The sequence below is a fragment of the Budorcas taxicolor genome, chromosome 19 (genome assembly GCF_023091745.1).
Source record: "Budorcas taxicolor isolate Tak-1 chromosome 19, Takin1.1, whole genome shotgun sequence".
NCBI lineage: Eukaryota > Metazoa > Chordata > Mammalia > Artiodactyla > Bovidae > Budorcas > Budorcas taxicolor.
The window spans coordinates 18502428-18515995 of NC_068928.1; the positions used below are offsets into that span (position 1 = coordinate 18502428).

General features: G+C 53.4%; 1 protein-coding gene across 1 annotated transcript in view; it reads right to left on the bottom strand.

The window, feature by feature from the left end:
• The window catches only part of RAB11FIP4 (RAB11 family interacting protein 4), a 102331-nt gene extending 90817 nt beyond the window's left edge, over window positions 1-11514 (bottom strand). The window contains exon 1 of the mRNA XM_052658405.1: window positions 11356-11514. Coding sequence (XP_052514365.1) covers window positions 11356-11514 — 159 coding nt within the window. The remainder of the gene's footprint in view (window positions 1-11355) is intronic.
• Window positions 11515-13568: the final 2054 nt, after the last annotated feature.

A 13568-nucleotide genomic window follows, 5' to 3' on the forward strand; every position in this document is an offset into this window, starting at 1 on the left:
AACTGGCCTTGGACTTGGCAGAAAACATCAATGCGAGTTATAGGAGCAAAGAAAATCAGAGATAGTACTGATTTCAGGGAGACGAAACAGGCATAGGACAAACCAGATGCTGTACGTGATCCTTGACTGGATCCTAAATCAAAAGAAAAGGGAGCTAGGCAGGACATTTTGAAGACAACTTGGGAAATCTGATAAAAGATTAAGTCCTAGGTGTGATGGTGGCTCTTGTTTAGACAAGAGACTGTCTTTGTCCCTACATTCCGAAGTGTTTATGGGGAAAATGTCAAGATGTCTTTACTTACTTAAAATGCTTCTGCAAAGCAACACGAAAGGAGATAGATGACAGACTATCAGTGACAAAATAAAGAAAGAAAAAGCAAATGTGAGAGAAAGTAACAGTGAGTCTAGATGAAGAGTATCTGCGTATTTATCAGACCCTCCTTCAACTGTCTGAACATTTTCAAAACAAAGCACAAGGAAAAGAAATAGAAAAAAGAAACAATGAAACTCAGTTCTAGTTTAGAAATAAATTCAAACTATTAATAGAACCAAATGTTACATGAGCCTCATGATAAATTCCAAATGAGTCAAAGTCAAATATTTTCATAAATTGGGGGTTATAAATAAGATAGCTTATTTTTTTCTTGCTAGAGATGGGAAATAAGTGCCTAACTACTAAAAAGTGAAAAATATAATTAGAAATAATGCAGATATGATATAACTGAAAACAGAAATATTCAAATACAGGAAATAGAATGAAAATGAAAAAGCAACAGAATAAGAAAAAAAAAGATAAATGATATTAAAAATACAAAGAACTGATTTAAAAATATAAAGATCAAAAGAAAAATTCCTCTTGATAAGTGCTCAAAAGAGATGGACATACCAGTTTGTGCAGAAGGAAATACCAAGAATAAACAGTAACATGGAAAAAAGTGCAAGGTGGCATTAGCAATTAAAAATGAAAATTTAAACCAGTTTGAGATCTTATTATACACTCATTAATCTGGAAAACAAATCTGAACTAATACTCAGTGTTGATGGGGACCCTCACGCCTCAGAGAGGGTCTGATATTTGGCCAATCAGGAGGTAGGGAACGGAAAGGGGAGGGGACAGACACAGAGAGAAACAAAGACCCTCCACGCCCCAGGGAGTATGGCCGGAGGTCCACCTGGCTGTGTCCAGTTGAGTGGGCAAACAGGCTCTCGATTCCATCCACTCAGTGTCTAGAGCCTGGGAGCAGGTGTCCCCTGGTCATCCCCACCTGGAGTCGGGGTTTTAGAAGTCTGTGCCACAGGCCAGTCTTCTGGCTGGCAGCCAATTGCTAGGCTGGGAAGAGCCCACCCACACTGGGAGCCAGGGGATGGTCAGTGATACTGAGGGAGGTCCATCCCAGCACGCCCTGCAGGCTTGGGGCTCCCCAGGACCCCTCCCTCTTCACCCCCAACCTCCACTCTCTGGGAGCACAGCTCCGTTTGGCTTCCACCCGGCTCACACCAGCTCAGGGGCTGGGCCCGGCAGAAGCTGCTGGAGCATCAGCGGTTGAGGGGTTGACCAGCAAGCCAGGTTCCCCTCCGGGTGGAACACAGTGAAGATATTAGTAGTGACCAGGGACGCGCAATCCTGGCCCAGATTTAAGCAGAGAGGTGACACGGCTCTGTCTGGGACTCAGACACAGCAAATATCATTAGGTGGATACTGTATGAGCCAAAACATCTCACACACGTGGGTCACAAATGCACGTGGTTAACTGCTAAGGACAGGAAGTGGATTTTGAGATCCAGAAACAGTTTAGCGCTAGCTTCACGATGGCAGGGTGATTACTGCACTCTATTGCGTGTCTTCTCTTCTAAAGAGAAGACAATGGCACCCCACTCCAGCACTCTTGCCTGGAAAATCCCACGGACGGAGGCCCTGGTGGGCTGCAGTCCACGGGGCCACGAAGACTCGGACATGACTGAGCGACTTCCCTTTCCCTTTCCTTGCCCTCTAGAGTTGCTGATAAATCGACAACAATATTTGGGACTTTTTTTGTTTTTAAAATAAAGAGCAGCTACCCTCGTGGGAATTCCTGAGAGTAAAGGCAGGGCTAGGAGCCCCAGGACCTGCTCATGTGTGTGAGCATCCTCCAACTGGTCGTACCCGCACTTGAACTCAGACCCCATCACCCAGTCACCCAGGGGGGTCACACAGGACTCTTACTCATGAAAGGATGTGCTGTCCTGTTTGTCCCAGCTCTGTGCTGTGAGGTCCTGCAAATGGCCCAGCAGCTGCCCTCTGACCCTCCCCTTCGCTCACCAGCCCAATCGCCCCTCTCCTTGTCCCTGGACGGGGAGAGAGGTCTCCCAACTTCGTCTCTTTTCCCTAGCCCCACCCGACTTCCGGGCTTCCCTGGTGTCTCAGCTGGTAAAGAAGCCGCCTGCAACGTGGGCGACCTGGGCTCGATCCCTGGGTTGGAAAGATCCCTGGAGAATGGAAAGGCTACCCACTCCAGCATTCTGGCCTGGAGAATTCCATGGACTCTATAGTCCACGGGGTCGCAAAGAGTCAGACACGACTGAGCGACTTTCACCCGACTTCCAGATGGGTTTGTCTGAAACGCAGCAGAGCCGTCTCACCCTCTGCTTCCACCTTCGGGATAAAATCTACCCCGTCCTCACCTGCCTGGCAGCCCCTCTCCTCTCTCACCCGCCCTCTCTCCTGCCAAGTTACCCTTCAGCCATCCTTCCCTTCCACTTTGGGGGACTCTGTTCAAGACTCAAGTCCAGGGGCTTCCCTGGTGGCTCAGTAGTAAAGAATCCTCCTGCCAATGCAGGGGACACAGGTTTAATCCCAGATCTGGGATGATCCCACATGCCAAGGGACAACTGAGCCGGTGTGTCACAACTACTGAGGCAACGCTCCAGAGCTTCTGAGCTGCAACTACTAAAGCCCGCACACCACAGCCTGAGAAGCCGCGATGGGAAGCCTGCACACCGCAATGAAGAGCAGCTCCGGTTTGTCACAGCTAGAGAAGACCCAGAATAGCCATAAAGAAATACAGAAATCTTTGAAAGAAAACAAAAGACTCAGGCCCAGCATCACCTCCGGGAAGCCTTTCTCATCTCCAGGCAGAGCGTGTCTACTGTCTTCATGCCCCAGCTACACCTGAACAGGCCACCAGCCCTGCCCTTCTCACAGCTGGGAACAGAGATTTCTCTCTTAGAGCCTCCCTCCCCCGCAGAAGCTCCCTCCCTCGGGGAAGGAGTCCTAACCTCGCCAGCTGCGTGTTCTGCATTATAACTGAGCAGGACCCTATGGGGCCTTCCCAGGATCATCCCCCATGTCCTCACCTGCCTCTTGTCTGTAGAAAACTTTTAGCCTCTGAGGTTTTCCCTGAGTTCCAAAGATCACAGCTACCAGAGAAGTGAGAAAAGGCAGAAACAAAGGAAAACAAGTCGAGCAAGACAATAGTAGTTTAGCCATTAAGCAAAACCAAGGACCTTTAGTTCCTCCTCAAAGGCTACAGATAACATCCTGAGCCATATCCTTGCCCTGTTCCTCAGATACTGAAACCCCCACCAAGCGGAAGTAGTTAAGTGCCTGCGGACCACAAGCATGTAGACCCCAGACCAGGTGGAATCAGAAAGTTGATGATGTTGACTGCTGATTACCTCACCACCAACCAATCAGAAGAACGTCCATGAGCTGATCAGGCACCGTGCGTGCAACGCCCTCCCTCACCACGTCTTTAAAAACCTTTCCCTGAAAACCACTGGGGAGTTGAGCCCTTTTGAGCTGTACCTTGATTCGTTGCATGGTGCCCCCAACAAATGCTGCACTTTCTTTCACCACAGCCTGGGGGTCAGGAGATTTACTGCAAGGGGGCAAGTGGACCCAAGTTTGGTTTGACATCATCAAACTTGACAGAGCAGGTGCTCAAAAAGGTCTGTAAAAGAATGGAAACAGCCCATCCAGAAAACCTAGAGTGAGCAGCAGTAACAGTCACATTAACAGGAGAGCTAAGTGACGTGGGTTTGATCCCTGGGTCGGGAAGATCCCCTGGAGGAGGACAGCCTACTCCAGCAGTCTTGCCTGCAGAAATCCCAAGGGCAGAGGAGTCTGGTGGGCTACAGTCCATGGGGTTGGAAAGAGTCAGACACAATTTAGCAACTGAACAACAGTAACATTATCCCGCTTTACAGACAAGCAGACTGAGGCACAGAGAGGTTAAATAACCTCTCAGGGTCATGTAGCTAGAAAGTGGCAGAGCTGGGTCTCAAACCAGGTGTGCCTGATGCCAGGGCCAGCTTCCCAAACACTTCTCTGTGGCACAGGGAGAAAGTTAAAAGCCAGCCTGTTCTGAGCTGAGATGCCAGGGAGAGGTGGAGTGGTTGGAGAGCAAGAGGGGTCACAGGCCTTCCATGGCTGGGAAGAGCCCCAGCGCGGGCCTGGAGAACATGGACTGGGTGTCCAGAAGGATGTCCAAGCCCTGCCCTTGCCACACACCCGCCCAGGACTGCAGAGGATCTCAGAAGGGCGCCAGGCAGGAAACCGGAGCAGTCAGAGAAATCCTGGCCTCCCGAGACTCTTTAATCACCGTTTGCACAGGAAGTGGTGGTGATGCATAATTCAGGGTGAGGCTGCAGGCAGTCGCTCTCTGCTCTGAAACCTCAGCTTCCTGCTGGCACCTGCCACCTTCCATAGTATCTTTTGGGTGGCACACTGCCTGCAGCCCCCCCTACATACAGTGCTCGCCCGCCCTGTAGATTATAAATCTACTTATAGCCCCTGCCTGCACTGTTCCTCGTCTGGTACCCAGACCATCCCAGATTTAGAAAGCCCGAGGAGGTCTCGGATTGGAAGATTCTATGTCAAATTCGTGAAACTCAGATCTGATCATTTTCCCATCCCCTGGCACTTGAACCTGGGACTCCCAGTGGCAGGCATCTAGGGAGGCAGTTTTAGAATCAGACAGACCTGGGTTCATATCCCAACTCCTCCAACTACTGTGGGACCCCAGACAACTTATTTCACCTCTCAGATCCTCATCTCATGGCAGGGATGAAAAGGAATAAGAAATATGAAGGCCATCAGCACCCATCCTTCCCTCACCCCACTCTGTCCACAGAGCCACCAGTGGCTGCGGGAGCAACTCTGGCCCTCACACAAAGGAGGCCAAGCCCAGAAAAGTACCAGGTGTTAGAAAGGGGCCAAAGGTGCCCTCCAGGGGCTGAGAGCAGGTGGGCAGGAGAGACCATGCCAACAGGTGCTGTGCTTGGCCTTTATATATTATCTTCTTTCCTCCAAACAGGCCCACAAAGAGGACTGCTGACTCCCATCTTACAGAGAAGGAAGCTGAGGTCCGTCCATCATAATAAGCACCTTTTAAATAACCTGGGCTTTCCCTTCTCTCAGAAAGACCTTGCCAGACCCAATAGCCTCTGTGGAAAGTGAGAAATCAAATTGTAAAAACAGCTAAGTCCAGTGAGTGGAGGCAGGCACTGGGCTGCTGCTGTCATCCAAACTCAGCTCTGAGCCAGTCGCACAGTCCCAGCCCCTGAGCCCTTCCTAAGGTCCCTAAGGTCACCAGCCGGCCCTTGCTCTCACCCCGCTGCCCTTCCTGTGCCTCCTGCCCTTCCCTGTGTGGAGCCGCTTGTCACTCCCTGCAAATGCCAGTCCCTATCCCTGGATCTAGGCTTAGGCTTTGTGCACGAAGATAGTCAGTAAATGTTGGGTGGTGGATGGAGAGATGGGGAGGCTGGTGGATGGGTGGGTGAACAGATGGATGGACAAATGGATGGATGGGTAAGGAATAGATAAGGAGATGGAAGGGTTGATGGGTAGGTGGGCAGGTAGAATGCATTGAAGGGCTAAAACACATTCTTTGGATCTGTCACTGGCCCGCTCCACAACCCCACTGGGACGCCAGGTGCATGGCGGGTTTCACAGGCCAGCTTGGAACTCTGACTCCTTGCCCAACCTGCCTCCTGCCTCAGTCTTTCCCATCCAGGAAATGGCTGCCTCCAAATTCTCCAAATTCTCTCCTCTCACACCCACTTCCAATGGCTCTGTTATTCAATTGCGGGCACGTCTCTTCTGCTTCGCCCTAGCTCCAGTCTCCAGCAAGTCTCCCATGGATGGAGGGACAGCCTCCCCACAGGTTGCCCTGCCCAGCCCTGCCCCCTCCCTTCACTCCCCTCCTGCCTCTGCCGGGATCAGCTTTCTCCAGATCTCTGCAAGGCGCAACCCCCAGTTCATTCCAGGCTCCATCTAAATGTCCGTCTATGAGAGAAGAGGCTGTCCGTGGTCATTCTAAGGGCAAAAATCTTGTCTCAGTACTTTCTGATTCTCCCTAGTACCCGACTCCACCGGACAGTACTTGCCATTCCTTTGCCAGTTTCCTTTCCAGCCCCTCCCCCATGTAAGTTCCAGGTCACTCCTGAGTCCTGGTGCCTGGAGGAGTTTTGGCATATAATAGGTATGCAAGATATTAATGGAAAACAAATTTTTTTTAAATCCTGGACACATGTATTGACAACCACCGAATGTGAAAGGTATTTCCATTAAGACTATCCTATAAAAATTTCAGAGCATTCACCCAATCATGTTGAGGACAGCGGTTCACCCAGGCATGACATTCACTATTTCCAGGCCAACGGGCATTTTGCCTTCCATCCCACTCCAGATCGGGTTCATCCACCTCTAACTGTCAGCCCCAGCCAGCTGTCAGCCTCCCCTTCTGTGCTCAACCTGGTGGGACTGCTCCGGTCCCTGGGGTGGGGATGACCACTGGGGCTGCTGCAGCAGGAGGCAAAGGAGCATCTGCCCTCAACACTCCCCAGCCCCCAACGCACGCATACCTCTGCCAGAGCTGGGGCAGAACCCCCTCCCAACCCCACATCAGTGGACCCATGAACATGGTGTTCCTGTCTGCACCAAGTTATATGGGGGAGCACCTGGACACCTCCATTTACAGGTGTAGCTCAGAGCCGGAAGCTCAGAGCTGGACAAGGAGGGTGGTCCCAGAGCACCAGGGACTGTTCATAGATCTGGACCTCAATCCCCCAAGAACCCCTCAGCCTAGAACAGCCTCTCAAAGATGCTAGCAAGTGTTTACAAAAAAACAAGAGTAGCAGCAATTCTGACAGTGGGCCTACTCCATGCAGACACTGAATGCTTTACATGTATTAACGTGTTCAAGCCCCACAATAATGCTATGGAATGGGGCCTGTTATCGCCCCCATTTTATGGATGAGTAAACAAAGGCCTAGGGAGGTTAGAAACAAAAGCAAGCTATGAGAAGTCAACAGGAGTTCAGGGCACTGGGCCATCATTTCCATCCTCATCATAGAGATCCCACTCCTACTTAGTACAGACTTCCAGGGTTGGGACAGTGTTGGGTCTGCTCCCCCCCTGCCCCCATCCTAACATTCTGAGAATTGTCAAGTTATGTATCTCACATATGACTCATGTTTTCATCAAAATGTCTTCTCTTTTCTACTATGATTCCCAAGTCAATACATTAGGGGAATATCAGAGGCCAATGTGATATTATATATAACATTATTATTAACTAAAGTCTTCACTCAAACGTCCTTAGTTTTTGCCTAAAGTCCTCTTCTTGTTCCAGGGCCCCATCCAGGACACCACATTATATTCAGTTGTCATGTCTCCTTAGACTCTGCGCGGCTAGGACAGTTTCTCAGACTTCCCTTGGATTTGATGAACTTGACAAATGTGAGCAGGACTAAGCAGCTGCTGTGTAGAATAATGTCTGTCTATCGAGGTTTGCGTGATGTTTCCTCATGACTAGACCAGGGTGACGGGTTTGGGAGGGAGACTGCAGGGGTAAATTTCCTCTCCCATCATATCATATGAAAGATACATAATATTAATATCTACATGACTTACCATGGCTGATGTTGACCTTGGTGACCCAGCTGAGGCAGAGTGTGTCGGGATTCTCCACTGAGGAGTTGGCCTTTTCCCCTCTTTCCATACTGTGCTCTTTAGAGGGTGTCACTATGCATATGTCACACAAGGGTGGGGGATTATGCTGCACCTCGTTGATGGAGAATTATCTACATAAATTATTTTAATTTCTGCACAGGAGACTTTCCTAGTATTTATTTATTCATTTATTAAATCACTTACTGATGTCAATATGGCCTCATGGATATCTGTTTTATACTTTGCAACTTAGGTTTCTATGTGATTTTTAAACAAACGGGATAGAAACTGTCAGAAGACATAGCATTTCGAAGGGGGAATGACATTCCTATTTTTTAGTGCAAAACAGGTGTGCGTGTGTGAATTTGGTGTGCAGTGAGCAGGGCTGAAAAATGTAATTCTGTGGATCTCAGTTCTTAACACTATGTGAGCAGAACCACCCCTACAAGGCTCTGTCCGTGGTCCTGCCTGGGTTTACAACCAGCCTGGGAGACTGAGATGTAAAGCTCCCACTTCTCCAACTAGCAGGCAGGAAGGCATCTGAGTGACAAATGTAGCACTGTATTGGGTAGGCAAAAAGTTCACTCGGGTTCTTCTGTAACATCGCGCGGAAAAAGCCGAATGACCTTCTTGGCCTACTCAATAAATTCTCTCTATTTTCTGTTACAACAGGGTGAAAAGAACAAGATGAAATTCAATAGGAATAAAGTCCAAGTTACAGGTTTAGATCCAAGAAATTACTGACACAGACAACAGGCCTGATCTCTTCAACAAGTCAGGATTATTCAAGTTGAAAAAAAAAAGAATTGAATTAAAGAAAGAGAGACCTAGAGGTCAGAACAACTGGATGCAGTGCACGGTTCTGGTGAGGAAAGTGGTTTGAACAAAACAGCACAGATCGGCCTTTTGGGGCCAAATAGGGAAATCTGAATAAGTTATGCATAGTAATTAAGCTGAGAATTTATTGGAGCAGAAAAGTGCTGATCATTTACTGGGAAAAAATCAGGTTACAAGACAGTATGCACAGCATGACCTCATTTTATGGAGAAAATTTACATATAAGCATAGAAACAGCTCTGGAAGGATGTGAGCGAGGTGTGACAGCGGGGCTACCTGAGGGATGGGAACATGGCACTTTGGTTTTTGCTTGTCCATATTTCTATTCCCACAGTGCATATAAACTGATTTTGTAATGATAGAAAATCATGCTTTAAAAAGAAAAATCAGGGCTCCATGTTCCCGACGCAGGTGGCATAGGATCGATCCCTGCTCAGGGAACCAGATCCCACACGCTGGAAATGAAGAACTCGCGTGCCACAAGGATAATCAAAGATCCTATGTGCCACAACTAAGATCCAGCACAACCAAGACCCTAAATAAACAAATACATTTAAAAGAAAATCACTGATCCTCCTCCAGGATAAACGGGCATCTTGGCTTGGCACGGGTTGCTAAGAAAGATCCCAAGGGATTTCAGTGGCCAGAAACTTAACCTGAGGGCACCACTCAAAAGACAGCCGTGCCCCCAGACACCTGCTGCGTGTGATGTGTTGGGGCTGGAACAGTCCCGGGGGTCTCCTGGTCCAGCCCCTCCATGTTATTACTAGGAAAAGTGTCACACAGTTGATGGTGGCTTCAGGGCTGGAAGCCAGAGGTTTGGCCCCTGCCAGGTCCTATGGAAATGGCCTGAGGCTTCAGGAATAGCGGGTATTTGGCCTGGAGAAGGGAAGATGGGAGGGAGAGAGGGGGAAGGGGACAGGAGTGCTGTTTTCACATATTTAAAGACTGCCACGTAGAAGTGAGACCCATGTGAGTCCCTGTGCAGAACCACGATGACTAAGTGACAGCAGGTTTGGCTCCTGAGTGTTAAGAGGCAGAAGCGCAAACAAGAGGAGCTGTTCAGCTCCGGGAGAAGGTGGGGCTGGTGAGGGGCTCACCGAGAGCTAACGTGGCCGCCTGCCAGAGCCTGCCGGGAAGCTCTTCCCACCACTGAGACCGTGGCTCTGGGACTCCAGTTGCAGCCAGGGCCAGCAGCTTCTTCTCCCCACGCTTGGGGTCTGCAGCCTGCCTCAGAGGATGGGAGGGGTCAGACCAGCCTTTGGGAAGAAGGATCAAGGGGCTGCAGGAAAGCGCCCTGAGCAGATCCTGGCAGAGGGAGAGCCTGGGTTCCAAAGGGCGGGCAGCAATGGGCCTCTCCCACACGTGGTACCTGAGTCCTCAGACTTGACACCTGCCTCATCCTCTTCTACCTACCGCTCTCAGGGACTCCCAGGCCCCAGCCCAGCCCAGCGACCACAAAGAGACGATTATCTATCATCCTTCCCCCTTGCCAGGTGACAGGGAGGCATGGATCCAACCCAACCAGGCCTGGGTTCTCCCATGTTCTGGAATGCTAGGCCCCAGCTGTTCCCGGAACAGAAAGCCAGGGAGTGCCAATGCAGAGCCAGAGGCCTCAGGTGGCCTTGGAAAGTCACTACTCAAGGTTTCGTGCCCTGACCATTTCAGAGTGGGCAGGAGCAGGAGTGTGGGATGCTTTCCTGCCAGGTAGGTGCCTTGCACATCCCCCACCACACACACATACCCACCTCTCCTCCATGGCATGAGAGGACACTGGTCTCTGCTCACCCCACTGGCAGCACCCACCCTCGGGTCACAGCCCTGCTGACACTGTTCCTGCTTTCCCCAGATCCGCGCGGCCCCCACCCCGTTGCAGATACTGCTCAGCTGCTGTTCCCCAGCTTGGCTGTGGCAGACTTGCTTGCCGCCACAGCCAGCTGCCAGTCAGGCCTGCCCCTCGGAGCCCGCAGGGTGCGGGGAGGAGGGGTGGTCACCAGGCGCTAGGCTGAGAATCCAGGAAGGCCGAAGGCAGACACCTCCCGCTAGGTCCCAGGCCGGCTGGGGGCAGTCAAGGGGCCGAGGCGGTAGAGCGCCCCTAGTTGTCCTCTCCTCCCCTCGGCCAGGCCCAGTGGGGCGCGTGCTTCCCCCCTACTCCATCCCGCCCCTAACCCCGGCCCCGGTCCTGGGATTCCTGCACCGGACCTCTGCAATTCGGTCTCCGCAGGGCAGGCAGGGGAGGGGGTCCCAGAGCTAGAATCTGACGGTTCCCCCCGCCCCATATACCGAGTAGGCTGAAGAATGGTTAGAGGGACCCTCAGGGCCCGGGGTAAGCAAGGTGGGCAGAGAAGCCCCCCCTGCTCCCCACTCCGGGGCGCGATGCGTGACACTCGCAGCACCTGCGCGAAAGGTGTAAAGCCAGGGTCCGACAGGGCGGGGAAGCCCCGGGGCTCGAAGTCCTCAGGTCCGGCGGGATGCCTCAGGGCTGCAGCCGCCGCCGCCGGGACTGGGAGCGGGCAGGTGAAATGGCGAGGAAGCCGGGGGTTGAGGGGACTGGGGCGCAGGCACCCCCGCCGCGGGGCCCTTACCTCCTCGCCTTGGCCAAAGCGCAGTCCGAGCGCCGCGACGCGCTCCACGCGCAGGAAGCCGTCGGGGTCGCGGCCGCACACCTCGAACACCTCGCGCAGGCGGCGCACTGAGCGCAGCAGAGCCGCGGGGGCGCCCGCCCAGCCCGCGCCGCCCGCCATCCGGGCCGGCCCCGCAGCTAGCCCGAGCCACGCGCCCTCCCGCCCCGCGCCGCCGCCGCCGCCGCCGCCATCGCCGCGCGCCCTCCGCCCGGCGCTGCGACGCGCAGCCTCCGCCCGGTGGCGGCGGCGGCCGAGCCGTGTCAGCAGCGGCGCCGCAGCCCCGCGGCTCGGGGCGGGCGGGGGAGCGGGAGGCTGCAGACAAAAGGAGCCGCGCGCCCCCGAGGGCGGCCGCCCGCGCGGGCCCGCCGCCGCCGCCCCCAGGCTCGGGATCCCTGGGCCGCTCTGAGCTCGCCCCGTCCCCTAGAGAGCGGGAGGGTGGATGTGCGACCCGCGCCCGGAAACCCAGGGCGGCCCCAAGGCTCCGCCCCTGCCTGGAGGAGTCCGCGAGGAAGCCCGAGCCCCCCCCACCGGACCACCCGCGCTGGGGTCCAGCCGCCTCTCCCCCACCTCAGCCCCCCACCAGACGCCAACCCATCCCCGCTCACCGCGCCCTTTGTACGCGCCGGCGGTGCCGAGCGCTCAGTATGGCCTGGAGGTTTCCTGTATTAGCGCGCTGGACTTGTTCCACTCATCGCAGAGGAAGCTGAGACTCAGAGAGGGCCCTAGGCCACTCAGCCAGTCGGGGGCCAGGTCAGGATTCCTAGCCAGTCTGCAGCGGGATGGAGCTAGGCCCCCTACTCTCCCCCTCCTCTCTGCTGCCCCTTAAAGAATAGTTTCCAGGCTTAGGTCAGCACGGGCCTCCCCAGCAGAACTCAGGGCCAGCTCCGGGCTGGGCAAGGGCCGGGAGAGCGGGAGCGGGGACCCTGGGACAGAAGCGGGTAAGGGGAGACAGAGCAGTCGGGAGGAAGGAAAAGCAAGAGCTGCTCACAAGGCCTGCCTGGGGCCGCCCAGCATCTTGGGGAAGTTTCCTCCCTTCCCTTGAGTTCCCACGCTCACCCCTTTATTGCACCCTGGACACTCAAGCTGAGAACCCCGGAAAGTCTTGGCCCTGGGGCTGATGGCAGCCTCCAGGCCTGTACCTTAGCCTCCTCCCAGTCCTGCTTAGCTCCCAATCCCTGCTCCTGGGACTCCCAGTTTCGCCCCCCGGCTCTGCAGAACCTGGCCTGGCTCTCTTCTCCTCCTTTTTGTTGCTCAGCATGCCTGGCCCTCGTGGCACTAGTTGTACCCAGCCCAAATGCAGGTCTTGGCTGAACCCACCCCCACTTAAGTTTTCCAGCTCAGTTCAAAGGTTTCCTCCTTTAGGAAGCCTTCCCTGATAGCACTCCATTTTGCCTGTTACTCTGATTTCTGATCCCCTCCTCCAGATGCTGACAGTTTTTTGTCATTCTCTGGTGGGCTGCCCATCTCCCCCATGGGCATGCTGGGAAATTCTCCAGGGCAGGATGTATCTTCCTCACTTTTGTTCCTCATCTCTAGGCAAGCAGGAAGCCCCTGCCCAGAGGAGATGGGGAGCTACCCCATCATCGGCAGGAGCCACGAGCAGTGTAAGGACCTAGACAGGGAGGCTAGAGTGAGGCCCAGTTCTGCGCATGAGCTGTGTGGCTTCTCTTCCTGGACCTCAGTTTCCCCTTCTGTGGTCTTCCTGCTCAACTGTGAGTATACCCTGCTCAGGGGCTGCCATGTGGCTTCTCTGATTCTCCCTCCCAAGAGGTTCAGGACAGAAAGGAGGTGGGCAGGGCAGGGTTACCCTGTTTTGGAAGCTGTAGAAATGACTCTCAGAGCTCTCCCTGCATCAAATCCCAGGGAAGCTGAAAGACCTCAGCTGGCAGAGGTAGGGCCTCAGACCTGAGCATGAACAAATCCCAGGTGACCCAGGCTCAAAGCCCACACCAGATTTGTGGTTCTTCTCCCCCAAAACAAGCTCACACAAAATTCAAAAGTCCCTTCCTCAGGGGAGCCCTCCCTGACTCCCATTTCTCCTCCCCATATCCAAGAGCATCTAAGCTCCTTCTGCTTCCCTCTTCCTGGGACACCTCAGTCCTACCCTGTCCCCATCCCATTTCCTCTGGCCAACTCTCATACTTCCAGATTCCACGGAAATGGCACCTCTTGCA